At 42.0% G+C, this 20075-nt stretch overlaps 1 protein-coding gene across 4 annotated transcripts; it reads left to right on the forward strand.

The window, feature by feature from the left end:
• Positions 1-8263: 8263 nt before the first annotated feature.
• angel2 (angel homolog 2 (Drosophila)) lies at positions 8264-17111 on the forward strand. Of its 4 annotated transcripts, none has more exons than XM_085382426.1 (9): positions 8264-8503; positions 9850-10754; positions 11230-11441; positions 12056-12125; positions 12652-13082; positions 13343-13478; positions 14497-14566; positions 14698-14831; positions 15484-17110. In XM_085382426.1, exons 2-9 carry the CDS (start codon positions 9857-9859, stop codon positions 15645-15647), a joined length of 2115 nt encoding a protein of 704 aa, XP_085238552.1. In that variant the 5' UTR covers positions 8264-8503; positions 9850-9856; the 3' UTR covers positions 15648-17110. The 4 variants fall into 4 exon arrangements, with proteins under 4 accessions (XP_085238552.1, XP_085238553.1, XP_085238551.1 ...); XM_085382427.1 differs by lacking the exon at positions 8264-8503 and adding an exon at positions 8567-9231 and having other exon boundaries at positions 15511-17111; XM_085382425.1 differs by lacking the exon at positions 8264-8503 and adding an exon at positions 8733-9231.
• Positions 17112-20075: the final 2964 nt, after the last annotated feature.

The following is a 20075-nucleotide window of genomic DNA, read 5'->3' on the forward strand; positions in this document are numbered from 1 at the left end:
TCAGCCTGTCACGGTTCAGGCCCCTTCACCACCTCCTCTTGGAGTGAAGAAACGCCCTCGGATTCTTCTTTCTTCGACTTCAGTCGTTACACAGATCTGGGGATTATTCTGCCCCACTTTCAAACAAAGATCTGTGTGTTTGTTGTCCGTTGTCACCGCCGTGTCCCCCTTTTTGCCAAAAGCCTCTCGAACCTCGTTGGTCTCTGGTGTTCCTAGCTTTTCGCCAACCCCTTCCTGGTTATCGCTGTGGTTATGGGATCCATCTTCTCAAGGAGCCCCAAGGCCATGACACTTGACCCCAGTTGCTGTGAAGGGTCCCCATATCTCCGTGTCCCCGTCTGGTGTCTGTTCCCTTCTCTGCAAGAGACAGAAAGCCAACACCTCTCCTGCGCTGGCTCTCCTAACCTAATGTTGTTGACTTTGTTTATTCCAATCCTATGCCATGCTTATGTGTGTAAGCGTGCATGCACTTAACCCTCTGCACGTGAAGTCAATAGCTCCAATATATCAATCCGATCCGTTGTCGGATGAAGCTTTTGACCTTCACAGACTAAGTGCCAGCTCCTTATAAGCACATTTGCAATGTGTGTATAAAAATGAACAACAGACCTCAAACAAATTGGGCGTTCTTAATTCCAACTTAAGTGTAGTACTCAGTTTCTGATCATCTAATTATGCTTCTCACAGGTCCCCTAAATTGTCTAGAAACCTTTAATTTTGCCATACCTAAATTATTAAAACACAAACCAAATCATAGACCCCCTATATAGCTTTTGCCTTTATGAGCACACTTCAATAATGAGCAACAACCTGCAATCTGTACCAAAAATCTTCATGGTCACACCTGCAATTAAAGATCAAATGCACTTTATACCTGTTTTAATTCTTCCTTATATAGAACCTCCTCAGTGTCAGGTTAGTTTTAATTAGTCTCAATTAATTGTTCTAGTTGTATTTTGCAATTCAGCTAAAAAGCAAACCTGTTAAAGTAAACAGCTTATTTACAACCACCTGCAAATCATAAGAGTAATAAAAGATTCAGCACAACAGACAAGTATCATGTTCAGGTTTCTCCAATCATTATATCACTATTATTGCCGCAATTTGCTTTATTCCCCCTTTGGGCAATGTTACTCCAAGAGAGAGAGCCCCTAATGGCCAGTTAGTGGGCTCTAGGTTAAACTGTCCCCAAATTAGTTATTTGTTATTATTACTTGTTTTCATGTCACTTGTCTGTTTTCTACTGCACCCTTCTCACCAAAGCAAAGCAAACATTAGCAGCATATTGACCGTAGTCAGCCATCCACATCCCATAGATGCTATAAAAACATTTCCTGTAAAAGAATCACAGTTTTCAAGACAGGGTGTGTCTCCCCCAACACTCTCACCAGAATACAGTGTAATAGCATCACCAACTCCTAACCCATAAACACCGTTTCTTCACACATCCGCCCAGAAATCCTGTAATAGAAAAACATTAAAAACTGTAACCCTGTAGGGAAGAAAATGTAAATGGTAACGCTGCGCAGTTACCTCTGTAAACAACACAAGACACAAAAATGGCATTTACAGGTTCACTCATCCTCGAATATTTTGTCATCCTTCTACTCCTGTAAAAAGAAACACACATAAATTCATCCACCCTTTTATCCTATCTATGTGGAGGTGGTTAACCTTGAGTCATGGTCTAGTCTTGTCATCTTTTACCAGTCAGTCCGTTTGTTTTGTTTCCAGTCTTTCATCCATTCATCCATTTCTTTCTTTCTTTGCTGATAGTGAAACCTGTCGTCGCATTTAGTTTCCACACTCAGCAAAATGACGTCATCTCAAAAAGAAAAAGAAGAACTTGAGATCGGATTACCTCGCTGAATCCTTTTTTTTTTTTGGTCAGGGACTCTCATTTTCTAATTGTCCCCATAAGTGGTTTCCTCCAGAGCCAATTCTAATGCGGAGAAACTCACTTGCAACAATTTTCTCGCCGACGTGTAATGCTTGTAATTTCCGATGTGCAGATCTGCTTAAAGAAAAGATTCACAAACAAAAATCAGTGCACTGTTCAAAATATAAAACAAAATAAAATAAAAGATAACAAAAACAAAATGCAGACGCCCGGGTCTTAGGACTTGTCACTGAATATTCCTCCCATCAATAAAAATACCCACCTAAACCTACACAGAGTCAAATCAACACCACCTCAACCTTTTCATATTCCTAAACCTATATGTTTTGCGTTCGTGAAACAAAATTGAACCGTTTCCATATTGAGTCATTTGAGCTCTTGATATGTTTTAATTCTCTTAATTCTGCCAGTTTATTTCAACACTTATTCAATGACTTTTATTCAACTGCTACTTGGTCACTCAAATTTTACCTGTTCAAATTGCCTAGAGTTCAACAAAGTCTAGATCCCCGTTATCATGAAACTTGAACGGGTGTACGATGATTTACTTACAGTAATTTAGAATCATCACTCAACCTAGCTCTACTACTGGCACTGCGTGACTTTTCTCACACTGGAAACCAGAATTTAGTACAGAACTTTAATACCTCAGGCAATCGTGCTCAAGGGCTGCCCCCCCCTTTCTCTTCTTCTTTGTCCGTGTGTTCCTCCTTTTATTAAATCTCCATCACAATGATGTGGCGCTCTGAAATAAGACTCACACTGTTAATTCATCGTTTTCACTCTGCATCACTGCTCAGGCTGTTTTCTTTTCTTTTTGGTGTACAGTAAACAATTGAGTCGAGGCCTTAAGCCCCAGATATCTCGCACAGGCATCGTTTTCATAACCAAACCGCTCCGGACTCTGCTCCCCAGACCACACAAATGCCCTCTGGGCTTATTATTATAGCAAATTCTGTATTTGACTTTGTCGTGTGCAGCATTGAGCCTTTGTTAATAAAGCATTCTTCATTGCAGCAGCTGGAGCATTGTGTGTCACTTCTTAGTGAATTAAATCAACATTTTGATTTTGGTGCATGGGTATGTATCAGTTTTCACTCACTCAACGAGTGCATAAGTGTTCATGTGTGTGTTTCTCTTTTTGTGTGTTGGGGTGTGTTTGTGTTCATCACCTTCCTGTTCTGTTGTTTGGGTAAACCAGCGGCCTGAAGCATGCCCTGAGGTCCTGCCCTCCTCTTTGGGTCTGTTTGCATCCGTTGTTGCAGCTGCCTGCATCCTCTCCTTGTAACTTGACCCTTTTGCTTCTGTAGCTCCTTCAGGGCTTGCTCCTGCTGTTGGAGCTTTGCATCAGGTCTGGCGACCTCCTGCTCCAGCAAGCTTCCGCCTGATTTCAAGTCCTGTACGTGAAACTCCAAATCTGAGTGATGGGTTCAATTAGCAGCCAGCTCCTCCGGAGCCATGCTCAGTTTCTGCTCTGATGCCTTAAGCTCTTGCTGAGGGCAAAAACCTCAGAGTCTTTTCCTTCTACGTCAGATCGGAGTCTATTTATGTTGTCCTTATTTTGCTCCACGGCCTTCTGCAGCTCTGCTGTTCGGCTCTTCTCAGAGGTCAGCATTCTTTTGCTCACCCTCCCTTTTCCTCCGGGCTTAATGCGCGTCTCGTCACAGCTCTGTCAGCTGACGCAGTCTGGGAATTTCCCCCGTGTAGTGAAACGGGCTTTAGGTTTAGTGCTCTCCGTCTCTGCTGCATGAGATCGCTTTTTTGCAGCACTGTTGACATCCTCAAGTTGTTGTTGTGAGTCCAGCTGCTGTGGCCTTCAGGGGTCAAAGAGTCAAAGATGGTCGCGGAGAGGGCAACGATGGTAGAGGGGAGGGTAGGAGTCCAGGTCAGCTTCGGCTTTCAGAAAAAACAAACACAAAACAAAACAGGCGAACAGGAAAATGATGTTGTGTTGGCTGTGTTATCCCGAGAGGGGAGAAACAACGAGGTCTCCTTTCCCCCCTTTTTTTTTGTTTTTTCTCACCACATAATCAACTCATAACCCCTCAAGTTGACAGGACAACAAAGGTACGTGTTAAAGTTCTTAAGATCCTGTTTAGAAACCTAAAAAGGAATTTTCTACCATTCAGTAGTCCTTTGTCTTAAACAATCAACAAAACATGTCCCAATTCGACCCTTTTAACCACTAAATTTGTCGTGTCCTCACTTAATCATCAGACCAGTATCTTTTCTTTTGAAGTTAAGTTGTTGTCCTGCAACCCAGAGAGTTTATTTGTCAGTAGTGTATAAACTATATCATTTAAAAACAGGTGTATGTTAAGTGTCGCTACTTTAACCTTGCATGTACGTGCACATGTATGTAAGCTGTTTCTTCATTGCATGTATGGGTGCGTCTGTATATAGAATAGAATAGAATAGAATAGAATTCAACTTTATTGTCATTGCACATGCACAGGTACAGGGCAACGAAATGCAGTGTATGGGTTAATTTAACTTTTTCTCAAACGAGGCATTTCACTAACACGCACATGTGTCTGTTCCTCACACTTCTCATACCTTTCTCTGGTTGTGTGTGGTTTTATTTGTTTCAGTCATTTACCAGGAACATCTTTTCCTTTTTTCCATGTCTTCCGCCAGAGGTTAACACTGGTGAGATTCAGGGACACAGCACCCAGAGCAGTTCTGCGAGAAAAACCTGCCTAAAACTACATTCTCTCTTTTTTTCCGGGAGGGGTGGGGACAACTCTGGTGTCCAGCCGTGAATTTTTAGCCAAAGCTTGGCCTGTCTTCTGCTTCCGTACTCAGGTTTCCAGGTTAAGAAAAAACACCTGTATGAAGACACTAAACATACATTTAGTATTTGTATAAACATAACTGCCTAAATTATTGAACCCTTGAGGAGGGTTGATTTAACTCTTTACTAACTCTTTACTAACTTTAAACCCCACAAGTAAAAATTTCATATGTTCTTGACTGCAAACACAAAAACTGCTTGATGTTATTACTAATCATTTTCCTCCACAACACTCCAAATCCTGTTCTCTCTTGTGTCCAGCAGGGGAATAAGGTGACCTCTACTCTCACTGCTTCCCCAGTCAGAGACAATATCTCACTCACACTTCCACACTTTGTTGTTTTCCCTTTTTCTTGACTATTATCATTTCACAGAAAATCAACTGACCTACTTCTCCTCTTCTGTCATGCAGAAAGTCACACACACACAGCACTCGGCCCCCACCTTGTCTTTCTCTCACAGACACACCTACACACACACACACTCTAATTTATATACAATATACACACGGGCCCGTATAGACGTCATATGCCAGAAGAGGTTACACCTAACTTTTTGACTAATTTAAAAGCACCTATAGCCCAGGCCTAGCCTTGCTGGTCAATACACACCTCGGGAACGCCCTCCCGATAGCGCTCGAATTCCTAAGAAAACACCATATGCCAGAACAACTTTATCTCACTTCTCTATTTCTCTGCTGGTGTTCCTAAATTTTTGACTAATTTAAAAGCATCTTTCAGCCCAGAGCCCGGCTCTTGCTGATCAATTACCGTTTCAAGTACGCCGCCTTGAAAAACGGTCAAATTACTAAATTCTACTTAATTTATAACCGTTTCCCGCAGCTGGAAAGGAGCTCCACGTCCGGCGCTGGTACCAAACCCACGCCTTCAGCTTTACTTAAAACTCTCAGACCAACGACGTTATGTGGTCCCGGCCGGTCCCAGACCTGTCGATCAAAAAATGCAGTAGAAGGCAATCACTCATAGATTACCTGGCCAATTAACCGGGAGTCCCAAGTCCCCAGCGGGAGGCCAAACCGGGCTAGAACCTAACCACGCGTCCGCGATCAGGTGTCAGCGCCACCTGCTGAACGAACTGCATTCTTAGAGAGCCTAGCTTCTCAGTCCTAAACAAATTTACTTGTGTTAAAAGCCTCACGGTGAGCTCTCAGCCCCCCCGTTTAATTATCTGAAGCCCAAAACCGCGTTTTTGCTACCCAATCAAAACCAAATTATCCCTACACTACCGATTGACTGGCTGGCATTCCCAGTCAACCCACATTTAAACCTCTTAAACCGTATTTATTTGTTTCCACACACCTTAAACCGTATTAACTTAAACACATAACTTCTTAACTCAAAATTCACCCCCAAAATAAACAGCAATGAATTTAGTCAGACTACTATGCCCTATTTTAAAACTAATTACTCAAGATCACTATGGACCAACGCCAGAAGCCTATACTGAGTGAATATTATTTAATTAAATTTAGTTTTAACTTCCAATATAGCGCCTTTGGATAAAAATCAACAGGCGGCACTCACCTTTTTTATGTCGCCTGGCGGCACTCAGATAGGCTGCTGGCCTTCGCCCCTGTTTGTCACCCACACGATAGCTGCAAGCTCCCCTCTCCCCCAACCGGAGTTTCGGCACCAAGTTGTTACGTCTGGTTCAGTTTGGGTAAGAAGGAAAAACAGCCGAGTCCGTGTAGGTGACAAAAATAGTGATTTTATTACATGCTTCTAAGACAGAAGCATGGGAAGACAAGCGTACAGCCACAGATCTCCAAAGAGTGGACCGTTCCCCATCCTTATATAAACCCATGATGACATCACACAGTTAGACCTTACTGGAAATGATAACAGTCTCCCCATAGTCCAAAGTTCTCCTTATACAAACATCAGATGATACTTTAGAGAAAAACAAGTGTGTGACATGTCATGTTGTGCAGTTCTGTGAGCCTGCGTGTCCAACTAGAGAATGTCCTGACATGACCTCCCTGTGTAAATAAGGGTGAACGTGCGTGTTTACATAACTCTCTATGTGCATGTTCTGATGTAGGTCTGCAAATGAATTAGAACAAGGTCCTGCTGGACCCTCCAGTTATGGACGGTGAATACAATGCTGTGGATACCATTTGAGACTTGATTACAATGATGATAACCTGCATACATTAATCTTTACTCAGATTACCATAGATTTAAAACAAAGATTATACTGTCATCAGATTCCACAATGGTAAATGATTAATGATTGATACTTCTAATTATAACTGTGATCATAAGAATACAAAATAAAATATCTCCTGGTCACACCTGGATGAACAGTCATGTCAAAACACTCCTCAAACCACGCAAATCTGCTTTTAGGTCCACCATATTACCAAATTCAGGGGGCAGTCCAACACAGTTGTGGACCTGAGCATGCATTAACAAAAGAACTAAACACCTTCTTCTCACACTCAAAGTCCACTTTAATCATTCCTGTACCCAAAAAATAATCTACAAACAGCCTCAACAACTTCCACCCCAATGCACTCATACCTGTGATCACTAAGTCCCTGGAACAGCTGGTCTTAAAGCACATAAAGGCCACCCTTCCTGTCTACACCCCCCACCTCTCTGCTGACCTCTCCTGGGCTGCAAACACCTCCACCTCCTACCTGAGAGTGCTCAAAAGGAACAGCATCTCTGCAAAACTGCTGGTGACCTCCATCACTCAGTCATCCAGAGCATCCTCACATACTGCACCACAGTGTGGTTCACACACTGCTCCCAGGATGAGTGGAAGAGGTCAACACAGTGCAGGAGTTCATCAGCTGCCCCCACCCCTCGGTTGCAGACATCTATACATCCCACTACTGCTGCAGAGCTAATGCAATCACACAAGACTCCACCCATCCTCCATCCCACCTCCACCTGTTTGATCTGCTGCCCTCTGGGAGACTCTACGGGTCCATCCAAACCAAGACTAGCAGACTCACGAACAGTTTCTTTCCATGAACCATCGCTGTATTGAACACACGTGCACCCCAGCCAAACTCACAAACTCACACATCAGTACTGCTCACACTCATACAACACACACGTGCGCCCGCTTTCGGATCTATATAACCCCTGTACATTTGTATAGTTTTATAGTTGGTATTCTTGTTTTTATTGGGGTTTTTTTTTTTCTTCTAATTTATTCTAAATGCTACTACCATGTAGCTGCTTCTAATTTCATTGAATCTTTGATGTTTAATGACAATTAAACAATTCATGACAAAAGGATTCTGATTCTGTTTGGTTTAAGTTTCTTTGTCTGCTTTAAGAAGTTTCTTGTCATGAACACAGACCATTGTCAACACACAATGGTCCGTACTGCCCAGATTTTCGAGTTTTAAATGCATCATTAGGCTCTCCGTCCGTTTACACGAGCCTTCATGTAACTCAAAAAAATTCTGTGAATATACACATGGGGACGATTTTTGTGCTGACACCATAGTACTCCAAATCTGAAAATTAGCTAGAAAATTCTTCATTTGTGAAAACTGGGGAACAAAACTGGAACGAGGCAGGGTTTGTTTGTCCAAACACACACACAGAGAGAGAGAGAGATACCGTTCATTGCCTCTGTGCCCACTCCTCAGCTCTAACAAACCACTGCTTCTCTAGCCACACTCAGCAAACTATTACTCCGACACAAGACAGCTCTATTTCAGATTTCAACGACGCATTATAACAGAAAATGACACAGACTGGAAGGTGACATTTTGTGTTTAAAGAGGCTTTAAACGACACCGCTGTCTTCGAGAGGCTCGCTTTTACGTAAGTACAATGACCTTTGTTTTAATTCTTCATTCACGGCGCTTTCAATAAAGAATCCTAGCTGTTGACATAATTCACGGGTTTCTTTAATAATGAGTCGCTATCGCTTTTATAACTGATAACCTCAACGTTTGAAGTGACATTTCATAATGCGCTCGATAAAAATGTATAAGCAATGGTAAGTTACGTTGCACCCGGACCACTTTCCGCACCGTACCCGGTTGTCTGTAGTACCTTCAATAGTTTGAACCATATCACTCACTGTTAACTAACTCAAGTAAAAGACTACAACATCCAGCGCGAGAAAGAGACGCATGCGAGAGTGATGGTGATGCATTTATGTAGCCTTGAAAATGTTGTGAGTTGCGCTACCAGCTTTGGCAAAGAGCAAGATTCCTCTGTAAAAGCGGAGTGTTTGTTTCGTTAGCTGTCATCCCACTCTTTAATATTTGACACACCTTTTTTGTAGCTACACTGGTACGTTAGCACACAAAATCTGCGCCGTATGTTGTCCCTGTTGGATTTGACGAAAATACTGACGGTACATGAAGCCAACGCCTCATTCCGCGCTTTGTTTTTACGTTTAGTTACGTAGGATTTCGGGGACTCGACTTGTCTTGATCTGACTGCAGATTCAAACTCAAAGGTCGAAACTTCCATCCTGTTATCTCGTTGTGTCTGAAAATGCACCCAAGCTGAGGCTTAAACAAAGTCGCCGATGACGACACGTAAGTCGACGTGAGCTAGCAGCTCCGGGTTAAAAACTAATCACAGTGTTTGAGTTCTGTTAATTTTCAATGCGGTTGAAATCATTTATAACAAACGCAACGTCAACTTCTGATTGGTGATTCGTCCTTTTAGTATTCGCCTACTCGTTTGTTGTGTAATCCACATTTAAACACACATCAGTTTTAACTAGAAGTGCTCCAAAACAACCAGGGAAGCAGCAGGTAGTTAGCAACTAGCTTAGCCATCGCTGCTTCTGGTAGCTGTCATTTCAACAAAGCAGCTAGAAAGTTGCATGTTTAATGAAGAGTTCATATAACAGTTTTGATAACATGTTCTTGGACACCCCTGGGCTTTTTGCCAGTTATTTTTGCGATTTTAAACTAAATATATGGTTTTGAAAGTAATTTTTGCCTCCACTTAGATCATTCTCTCATCGTGTTATTTCAGACAATAAGTTATCCTTAAATCTAACTGGCAGAAATTTTTTTTTATCATTTAATCTAACCTGCAGTTAGATAAAAGACATATGGATGTAAAAATAGCAAATTCTCACAACTGAGAACCTGCAGACATCGGCTCCGTGTATTGATTCCCCCCCCCCAAATGTCTCCCTCCAGTCATCCCATGTTCCTTCGCCGGCTGAGCTCTTTGAGCTCATCTTTCCCACTCTGCAGTCTTCCTGCTCTTTCCCAGGCCCGCTTCAAGAGCAACACCGATTCCTCTGCGTCCTCCTTCCTTCCCCAATTCATTCCCACCCCTCATCCATGGTGGTCGGTGCCAGGGTTTCCACCCTGGCCTTCTCGACTTCCCCACTCCCACCCGTCTGCCCTTGAATCTTTCACTCACAGGGCATTACACCCCCTGAACATCAACCTTGGTGACTTTGGTGCTTGCCGCTCATTCCACACCTCTGCAGACCACTTGATGGAGTTCCCCGACAGAGACAGAGGGCCGCCCTACAAACGGAGGAAGAGTGGAGAGGAAAGAAAAGAACAAAATAAAGAAAAGGAGGGACCCAGAGGAGGAGCAACAGAGGGTAAGGAGGGAGGGTCCAAGAGGGAGCACCATCACCTAGATTCCAGAAAAGATGGCAGCCTTCGATCTAGTCACCACTTCAACGATGGAACTAAAGACAGAGTGAAGAATAATGTCGGGAAAGATGTCAGAGGGGAAACCAGCAGAGATAAAAATGTGGAAAGGACTAAAAGTGAGACTAAAGACAGACAGCGAAGAGAGAGTGCAGACAGAGATCATCATCATTATCATCGTCATCATCATCATCATCATCAGCAAGAAGGACATAAAGAATCACAGCCAGTGATGCACAAACCCAACCAATGGTTCAAAGGGAGGGGGTCTCAGGAGCTGGATGGGCCTCACAGGGACACAAAAGGGACTTCAGAGCAGCAGAGGGATGGATGTAGTGATGGAGGGCAGCCTCGCAGCACCACTTGCCCCTCAAACCTGGGGCAGGTACCTGGAGGAAACACGCAGCCCTCTCCACCAAGAAGGGCTGTGAAATGTGAGTCCTTTTGTTAAGTATAATTACAGTTTTGATGTGTCTTTTCTGCTGCTTGAAAACATGTTGGAAGCAGAGTCTCCATTAAGAGATCAGCTAGGAAATTTTCCCTCCACAGAGCAATAATCTAAATCTGAAAAAGTCCAAGTAAAAGCAAAGGTGGAGGTCCTGTCTGTCCCACAGTGGGAACCCTTTTTGGGGAAAGCAGCTGAATCATGTCAAAGACCAGAACAGCAATCTGGCCTGTGGTTTGGAAATGGACATTTTGACAGATTCAATCCTACTTTTGTGTTCAAAACAGGCTGTGAACCTGCATGGAGACGGTGCCTGTTTCAGTGTAATTAACTGGTCAATACAATTCAGACTAAAAGCAAATTGCACACAGAAATGGCTAATTCTTGTCTTCTGGCTGCAGATTCTATTTCTTCATATTTAGAGATTATATTTCCAGCTCTCCATTTGTCTCATCTCTCCTCAGCTCTTCAAAGACACTGGGAGTCCTGCAGCACTGACCTCCACCCACCAGGCGACAGTTCAGTCTTTGACTTCTCGGTGATGTCCTACAACATCCTCTCCCAGCAGCTTCTGGAGGACAATGCCTACCTGTACCGACACTGTGACCCGGACGTCCTGCCTTGGGAATACCGACTGCATAACCTACTGGCAGAGATCCAGCACCACAATGCTGATGTGAGGGGATGCAGTGTCATAAAACGTATTAATACGTATAGTTTAATGGTCTCAGGAGGAAGTTTTGCCCTGATGTTCAGTGGTAAACCTGGGCTGGGCCATAAAAGGAACATATTATCTACTGGTTACTGGCAATTAAACTAATCAAGTGTTCATTTTTTGGGGAGAGTTTATTCATTCCACTTGTAATGATGACTCTTCTCTTTTACTTCTGTTGTGCTTAAGTTTAGAGAGTTACATTCAGTAAAACCTGTTAGGAGTTTGGCCATCACAAGTTACAGGCTGTGCATCCTGATCTTTTAAATATCTTGTTACTCATCTTATCAAAACTTATAGGCTGCACTGGATCCTTTATCTGATCCTTTATCCTAGGTTATTTGGAGTTGACATTAACGTATCGATTAAGCCCATTTAAAGCAGAAGTGAAATTGTTGCCACAGAGTTTGTAACACACAGTGGTTCAAAGTCATTGTGCTGCATCATTAATAGGAGTTGCAAACCACCAGAAAACAGCAAAATGCACAGAAGGGTGTTGGTAAACGTGTCCATATACTTTTGGCTCTTCATCATAAATTTATGAGAGGTTTTTTTGTTGTTGTTTTTTTTTTTTTTAGATCCTGTGTCTTCAGGAAGTGCAGGAGGACCACTATGAAAACCAGATTAAGCCTGCTCTCCAGGCACTAGGTACTGCTGCTCATTTTTGTGTGTACATGTGTGTGCTTGGGAGGGCCGTTAAAAGTGAAAGACAAAAAAAGTGAAGACAGATAAATCTTCCCTAACTAGTGCAAACAGACTGTATATTAAAGATGGGTAAAGCGACGTTATTGCCACTCACTGCTTTTCGGAGTCGAGACTCGAGCATTTTGCTCCTTTCATTTCATTTCTCTTTTTTTTTAATCGATCTTCTGAGTTGTGAGTCTGATCACAAACTCAGTTTCACTGTCACACCCTAATTCACAACCTGCTTTATTGGTTATTTTACTTCAGATGGATCTGAAAACTCATCATTAAAGTGTTTTCTGAGGTTGAAATGTTATATAAAGCATGCTGAGCTGGTGGGAAAAGCAATATATAAGAGCCAGCCCAGGTTTAAGGCCTTTTTGCTGTGGTAAAATTTGATATAATTTGATTGTTTCTGTCTGTGATATTTCTTTGTCATTTATTCATGATATTTTTAATATAATAACCCATCTTTGTGTGTGTTTGTCAGGTTATCACTGTGAGTATAAAAAGCGGACAGGAAAGAAACCAGACGGTTGTGCCGTTGTCTTCAAAACCTCCCGCTTCTCCCTCCTCTCCTCCAATCCCGTCGAGTTTTTCCGGCCCGGCGACACCCTCCTCGACCGAGACAACGTGGGATTGGTTGTGCTGTTGCGACCTAACAAGAGCTTCAGTCATTTAAATCCCTCCTCATTCATCTGTGTCGCCAACACCCACCTTCTCTACAACCCCCGGCGAGGTGACATCAAACTGGCCCAGCTGGCAATCTTATTGGCTGAGATCAACCGACTGTCCCGCCTCCCAAACGGGCAGGTTAACCCAGTGGTTTTATGTGGGGATTTTAACTCTGCTCCCTGGAGTCCACTGTACAGTTTCCTGACCACAGGCTGCCTGCAGTATAGTGGAATGCAGATTGGCATGGTGAGAATATTGTGCCACTCACAAACTGATCAATTAACTTATAGTTAGTAGACATTCTGGTCGTTGATGGTCATTCATGCAAAACTGTCATCTGTGGTTTTCAGTTCAGTAAATCCAATTTGTTTTTGCCTGGTTTCTGTCGCCTCACAGTGTCCATTTCCCACTCATCAAAAAAAGAAATACTCGATGCTTCAATCCCCAACACTCACTTCTCCGTTTTGTTTTTCTTTCCCCCTTTTCTTTTCTGGGTGTTTGTGTAGGTGTCAGGTCAGGAAAACAGTCCCAGAGGTCAGCGTCTCCTCATGTCTCCAATCTGGTCTCCCAGCCTGGGAATAACCCATCAGTGCCAGTATGAAAACAAAGCTAGTGCTGAGACCTCGCCCACCAGCCCTACAGGTAAACTTTGGAAAAGCTGTTTTCTCAAAAGAATTCTGGAAAAAGTCAAAAGATTCCAGCCGGCTCGTTGTTCAGAGAGGTGGTTTCTCACACTTAGAGCACAGTGGGAGTCGGTTTGCGTCAGCTGCACTTCAGGGCATATCGTGCCTGGTTTACGTGAGAGAGATGCCTGAGTGGAACATGCAGCCGGCAGGATAGTTGACGACCACTTGCAGTTTCTGCTCTTTTCTCATACGGTGCTGTCAGAAATCCCACATCACTGTGTGCTCGTGAGCTGGCAGGTTAAAGACGCAAGGTGTCTGAAAGCACTTCCAGTAGTACACTGTGCACGCTACATAATCAGCTGCTTAGTGTGCAAAAAGTGTGAGAAATGGTTCAAGTCGAAGAGCTACTTCTCGATGATTTTACACTGAATGATCTTCCTGACTCGACCCTGCCTGTTTATCCAGGCCTCAGACTGGTGCTAGTAGTGCACTGGCTCGTGGACTCCCTGTGGCTGCGTTTAGCTCTGTCTCAAAGGACTTATTAGAAATCAAAATATAGCGAATCCTCTAATAATATAGAACTGTATCAATGGTTTGCTTTTTTTTCTCCTCTCCTTCAGCTATTGAGGGCACAAAGTGTCCAACCATCCACTTCCAATTTTCTGACCATTATGAGTACATCATGCCTGTACTGGTATACTCCAGATAGCCATTTTTGTCGGTATGAACATATGTATGTACTTAAAATAATAAGTGTAATTATGTGTGCTTCTCTATCGGATGATGTCTAGAAAAATTCAGGCCTCCAAAGCTTAACCTGCATTTAATTTAACATCCACTTCGCAGTGCAGCACGTGATTAGGCAGGTTTGACTTTGATCTCCATTTGTTTAATCTTTTATTCAGACTTTGCTTAGAAAGTTACTCATGTTGTCCTGGATTGTCGCCAGTTTGCCTGAGAGATGTTAATAGAGTTTAGTGATTAGTGTGTTGAACCTCGTCACTAACAACCGCCTGTCCTTTTCTCTCCGTCAGCTGTAGAGGGAGCGATCTCTAATCTCAGTGTGGAGGATCTCGCTGCCAAAGCTGCTTATGAATTCAGCAGGTAAAGTCTCGCCGTCCTTCTCTCGTCACTCCCTCCTCCTTTCATTTCTGCCTTTTTAGTTCTCAGTAATTGAAAAGCTGGTTGTCGCCATAATAAAAATGGACAAACTCTCTCTAACCACGCGTATGCAGAGCGTGGAGGATCGAGCACAGCCTGAAGCTGCAGTCGTCTTATCAACATCACCTGATGCCTGACAGGAGACCTGAGATCACCACCTGTCACTCCCGCACGGCCCTGACAGTGGATTACATCCTGTATAGTCCCGGTACGCTCTCTCACAAACACACAAACACACAAAGGTCAGATTTTCTTTAGTATTTCTATTAGTATTTAAGTCTTTTAAAATCTCAGACTTTAAAGATAGGTACATTTCCTTTAATTGCTGTAAGCGTCTATATTGGCAATAATATGCTTTCTGTAGATGATCATGGGTCCGTCTGGGAACAAATGTCTCTAAAAGGCTGTTAATAGATTGAGCAGGCTGTTAAATCCTTTACATGTACAAACCCTTTCACTACTGCTGCTGAATGTGCCTTTATGGCTGTTTTTAGCTTCCATATCCAAATGTCCTTTGTTGACACTGAACCCTCAAAACTGTGACAGAGGCGTGAGAAATAAAAAACTTCTGTATGAGTTAATGTGAAAGGGTGACTGTTGTTTCTCTGCTTGGAGTGGCTTAAAAATGAGATGTGCTGTTTAAATGGAGTCGATTTCCTACTTTTTTATGGGTTAATTCATTTATTTGTCTTTATGTTACCATACCGTCACTGGTGACTTTTCAAACAGTAAGATCTTAAAGCTGTATTAAGTAATACCTGCTGGAAGCCACTATCTCTGAATTCCTTCTGCTTCTTCTTTAATCTTTAATCTCTTTAATTCAGTTTCTCTCTTTTCCCTCTGTCCTTTTTCTCTGAAAGATTTCGTTCCACCTCCCTCACTTCCAGGTGGGCGGGGCCTCCAGCTGCTGGGCAGGCTGTCATTGGTCGGCCAGGCGGAGCTCGAGGAAGTCAACGGCCTGCCTAACCATCGGCACTCATCGGACCATCTCCCTCTCCTCGCTCGTTTCCGCATTTGGTGCTGAAGCGCTGCAGGTCCACTGAGGAAAGTAGGAATGTTCAAGGAATCTGCAGTTTCTTCCCCACATAAACAACAAAAACAGGATGAACATTAAATGCTGGGGTGTTTAATTCAGTATGTGATTTTATTATTAAAAGGGAAAACCCTTTTCAAGTCCTCTCCAAGAGTGGCTGCAAGTTAAATTAATGATTTCATACAGATTGCTTCACGGAGTTACAACAATATTTATTTTTCTCTATTTTTTGTGATTAAACTATTGATACTATTTCTACCCATCTATACTATTATTACTTTTCATGTCTTGTTATGGGATGAAAAACAAACAGAAGGTAGAGGAGGAGCCTAAATCCCCGTTGAACCACTTAAATTATAATTTGTGATGTTTTCTCCAAAAATGCCCCATCTTTAAGTGGCAAAATGTTTAAGTCTGCTTATGAAATGAGACCCACTTGCTAAATGGCTTTGTGCAGAGGACTTTCACCTGAGAGAGTGGGGATGCTTATGTGGTGGGAGGAGCTTGAAGCGTAAGGAGAGGTATCTTTCTAAAATAACATTTTTTTTTCTTAGTTTAATTTATTTTTTTTGTTCAGGCAGGAAAAAGTAATTATGTTAAAGCTTTTCTTGTTTTTCCTGCTGCATGGTGGCGCGTCCCATTTCTTAACCCCAGCAGGCGGTTGTTTTCCTGCACATTATGTTCAGGGGTTTTAACTAAAAGTTTAGGTCTTGTTCTTTAAATGATGAGTAAAAAATGAATTCTGGCAGTCTGGATTTCCCCTGAAATGATTAACGTGTTCATATCTCTAAACATCCAAATGATCATCATTTTAAAGCAGTAGTAACATATTTAATTTGACATTTTTCCCACCATGTAGAGATGTTTACCATATTTTCTTTCTTTTGTTTTTTAATAAATAGAAAGTTTTCTTTCTTACTAATGTTTCCTTTCGAGCTGTATCGATGAAGGGATGGATTTTAAGTCACTTTTTAAAGCTGAACGTTTACTGTAGTGCTGCTAATTTGGAAAACTTGATCATTTTCTTTTGATAACAAGACGGTGCTCATTCTCCTTTAAAAACTAACAAAATATAAATAAAAGTTTAGCTTGTATTTCTAAAGATCTTCAGAAATATCTCCTGTGTCGGTTGCATCACAGCCATGTAATGATTTTCTCTTATATTTCACAATGTGCCAAAAATTAAACTAAGCACTATACAGCACTCAACTAGTTCTCATATATTTCAATTATTTATAGTTAAATTAAGATGTTATATGGAAAACATGGATGTATATGTCCGCTGAGGACTCTAAATTTTAATTCTGCATAAATATCAGTATGGTCGGTTGTTACTGGAGCGGTCTTGTGTCATATTTTCACACATGTAAATACTGAAAATAAAGACTGGATGTATTTTTGTATCATTTTAAGGAGTTGATTTTTGCTGGAAGTTTACACTTTGTAAATAAAAGTTCTTTTTCTATTACATTTACCTTTGGTTTCAATCATTTTTGCATTTTATACACTGACTTCTAATAAAGCTTTAGCACTTTTTGTTTTGTTTTTTTACAGTAGTTTTTCTCGGGCTAGCTTAACAGACTCATTGGACTGTAACTGCTCATATTCAAACCATTAATTTGAAAATGATGTGGTAGTTGTTATTTTGTGTCACACACTTTAGTTGTTGTGGTTGTTATGTGTTGATATACATTTGGTGTATTAAGTTAGCTCATGTATCTTGTCAACCTACCATCGGCTTTTTTGCCCTAATAAGAAAAAACGAAATAAGTGAACATGTGGTGCCACTCATTGGTTACTAAAGTCCTGTTTGAAGCCTCGCGTTCAACGTTTTCGTTGTCACCATTTTGGTGTTTTGAAACTAGATGTGAAAAGTGAGGCTTTGATGTCACTGAAGCCAACTCGTGGCTCAAGAGTTGGGAGTTTGCCTTGTAATCGGAAGGTTGCCGGTTCGAGCCCCGGCTTGGACAGTCTCGGTCGTTGTGTCCTTCACCAAGACACTTCACCCGTTGCCTACTGGTGGTGGTCAGAGGGCCCGGTGGCGCCAGTGTCCGGCAGCCTCGCCTCTGTCAGTGCGCCCCAGGGTGGCTGTGGCTACAATGTAGCTTGCCATGACCTGTGTGTGAATGTGTGGATGACTGGATATGTAAAGCGCCTTGGGGTCCTTAGGGACTAGTAAAGCGCTATATAAATACGGGCCATTTACATCAGTTTACAGCTTCATCATTTTGCCTCCCAGCCCCCCCCCCGTGGAGGAAACTTACAGCCTGCATTCAGAGTAGCTGTTAAAATGTTGCATACAGGAAAAACACTGATATATGGTCATAAACAAGACAGACAAGTGGCCGAATTCATGCTATATTCTAGTTGTTCTCAAGTTTATTTGAGGTGTTCTTATTAGACTTGTAGGCAATTTTTAAAAATTATTGTATTCTTTAATTTTTCTTCGTGTTCATTGATACTGAGTTGCTTTTTACTGCATATTTTCATGTTGTGCTGTTTGTTCTGCACTAATCTGCATGAAAAGTGTTATACAACATTTGGTTGACAGTAATTTATTGCCCTTCCTACTGTTCATCTTCTACAGTAACAGAAAGTTTTTTGCAGATAACAGGTCCACAGTAAAATAACTTTACTGCTCTTTAATCTGACTGCCAGTACTTTACTGTCCAGGATGTTCACTAAGTAGTACACACAGTGTATACTGATTACTGCATCTTGGAATATGTTCTCAGACTATTTTAATGTTTCTTTTTGCCCATATATAATAGAAGATGTCATTGTTGCCCTGTTATTTGGTTCTTGGAGAAATAATCATATAAATTAGGATCCTGCTGTTTGTCCTCCTGGTGGGAAACAGTTGTTTTTTTCTCTACAGTCTTGCCTCTTTGGCTGTTAATGGAAGTGCTGGTGTAATTGTTTTTGACGCAGAGTGTGCCTCTGCATAACAGGCCCCACATCTTTCCACATTAGCGTGAGTGCGATGGTGACAAATGGCTGCATCGTTTACCTCAGTTCACTGTGTGCTCAGGATGCAGAGCTTTTGATATTCTGAGCGTCACTCCGCACTGCAGCAAGACACTCGGCTGGATCTCAGCAGGCTTCAAGGGCTCCTCTCTGCATCCTATTGCAGAGTCGACGGGGGTCGGGTTTCAAAACTTGCCCGTTTACAGAGAGTAACATTATAATCAGGAAAATTATACAAAGTGGAGTTGGTATTGGTGATTTCTGCAGCATTTATGAGCAAGCTTCTGTCAACAGCTGACCTCTGTGAGTCTTCTCCGATGCTGCTGATGCACAAAAGTTTGTGCCCATCAGATTTCTTAGCAGCATACCAACAAGCTTGTGGCAGGTGTCTTTGGAGTTGTTTGAGTTTTGGCCACTAGATGTCAGCAGCAGAGTGCTTGTAAACAAATGAGGTGGATGGCAGGTGAATAAACACAGTTTTGGTTGGTTGAGAGGTGCAAGATGATGACGATGATGGATTCAGAGGTTTATGTGGATTTTTGCTTGAAAATCATCTTGAATTCATTACTAAAAACTGACTTAGAGCTGAGGTATGTGTGATATATGAGATATGAGATGTTGCACTCACAAGTCTGTGAGAGAGCTGCAGCACTGCTGGTACAACCAAATTCTTTCAAGAAGCAAAAGTCACCATCTTAAAATGCTGTATTTTGAGCACTACCAAAATGATTTAATATCCTTAATATAATATCATAAAACTGCATGTATAGAATAGTTAACACTGATTTAAAAGCAGCTTAAAATGCTTGTTAACTTTGTGCCAAAGTAAGGTTTTATAAAATGTTTTCTGTATCTTTTTTTTCTGTTCAGGATTCTTTGAGTCTCTGGTTCAACTTTGACTGGAAAAGGTGTTTAAAACCTAATTTTAGGGGAAGTCAGCTAAATCTGAGCCTTTTTTTTTAGGACAGATTTGTTTGTGTTTGTTCAGTGATTAAAGTTAATACAGACGAAGTTTCAAAATAACTGCCCGGAATTTCAAGATTGTTGCACAGTTGAGGTTCTGAATGTCCCTCAGTGGAACAGATGCTCACAGACCAACAGCATGTAGCATGATGGAGAGGACTGGAACTGGCAGGTCTGCTACTGGCGCACCCGTCTCCTCTCTAAATGATGCTGGGACCTCATTCTCACAGATGATCGAGTCTTTTCTTATTTATTCATTTATTTTTAAACAGTGCATAACCTGATAATTACTGCCTTAAACAACTATTCTATTTACCAAAGTGGGTTGATTCGCTGAGTGTTAACATGGATGTGAAGTTCAAGAAGTGTGAATGCTTTGACTGTGTGTGGCATTCATGAGGGTAGCTCCCTTGCATGCCTCCTGTCTCCTCAGCTCACCTGAACAATACGGCAGATTTCTGGAATCTTCAAGGAAATGTACCTGTAGCC

This window comes from Rhamphochromis longiceps, linkage group LG15, assembly GCF_057381845.1.
Source record: "Rhamphochromis longiceps isolate RC_006_pf linkage group LG15, R_longiceps_female_GT1.1, whole genome shotgun sequence".
In the NCBI taxonomy this organism is placed as follows: Eukaryota; Metazoa; Chordata; class Actinopteri; order Cichliformes; family Cichlidae; genus Rhamphochromis; species Rhamphochromis longiceps.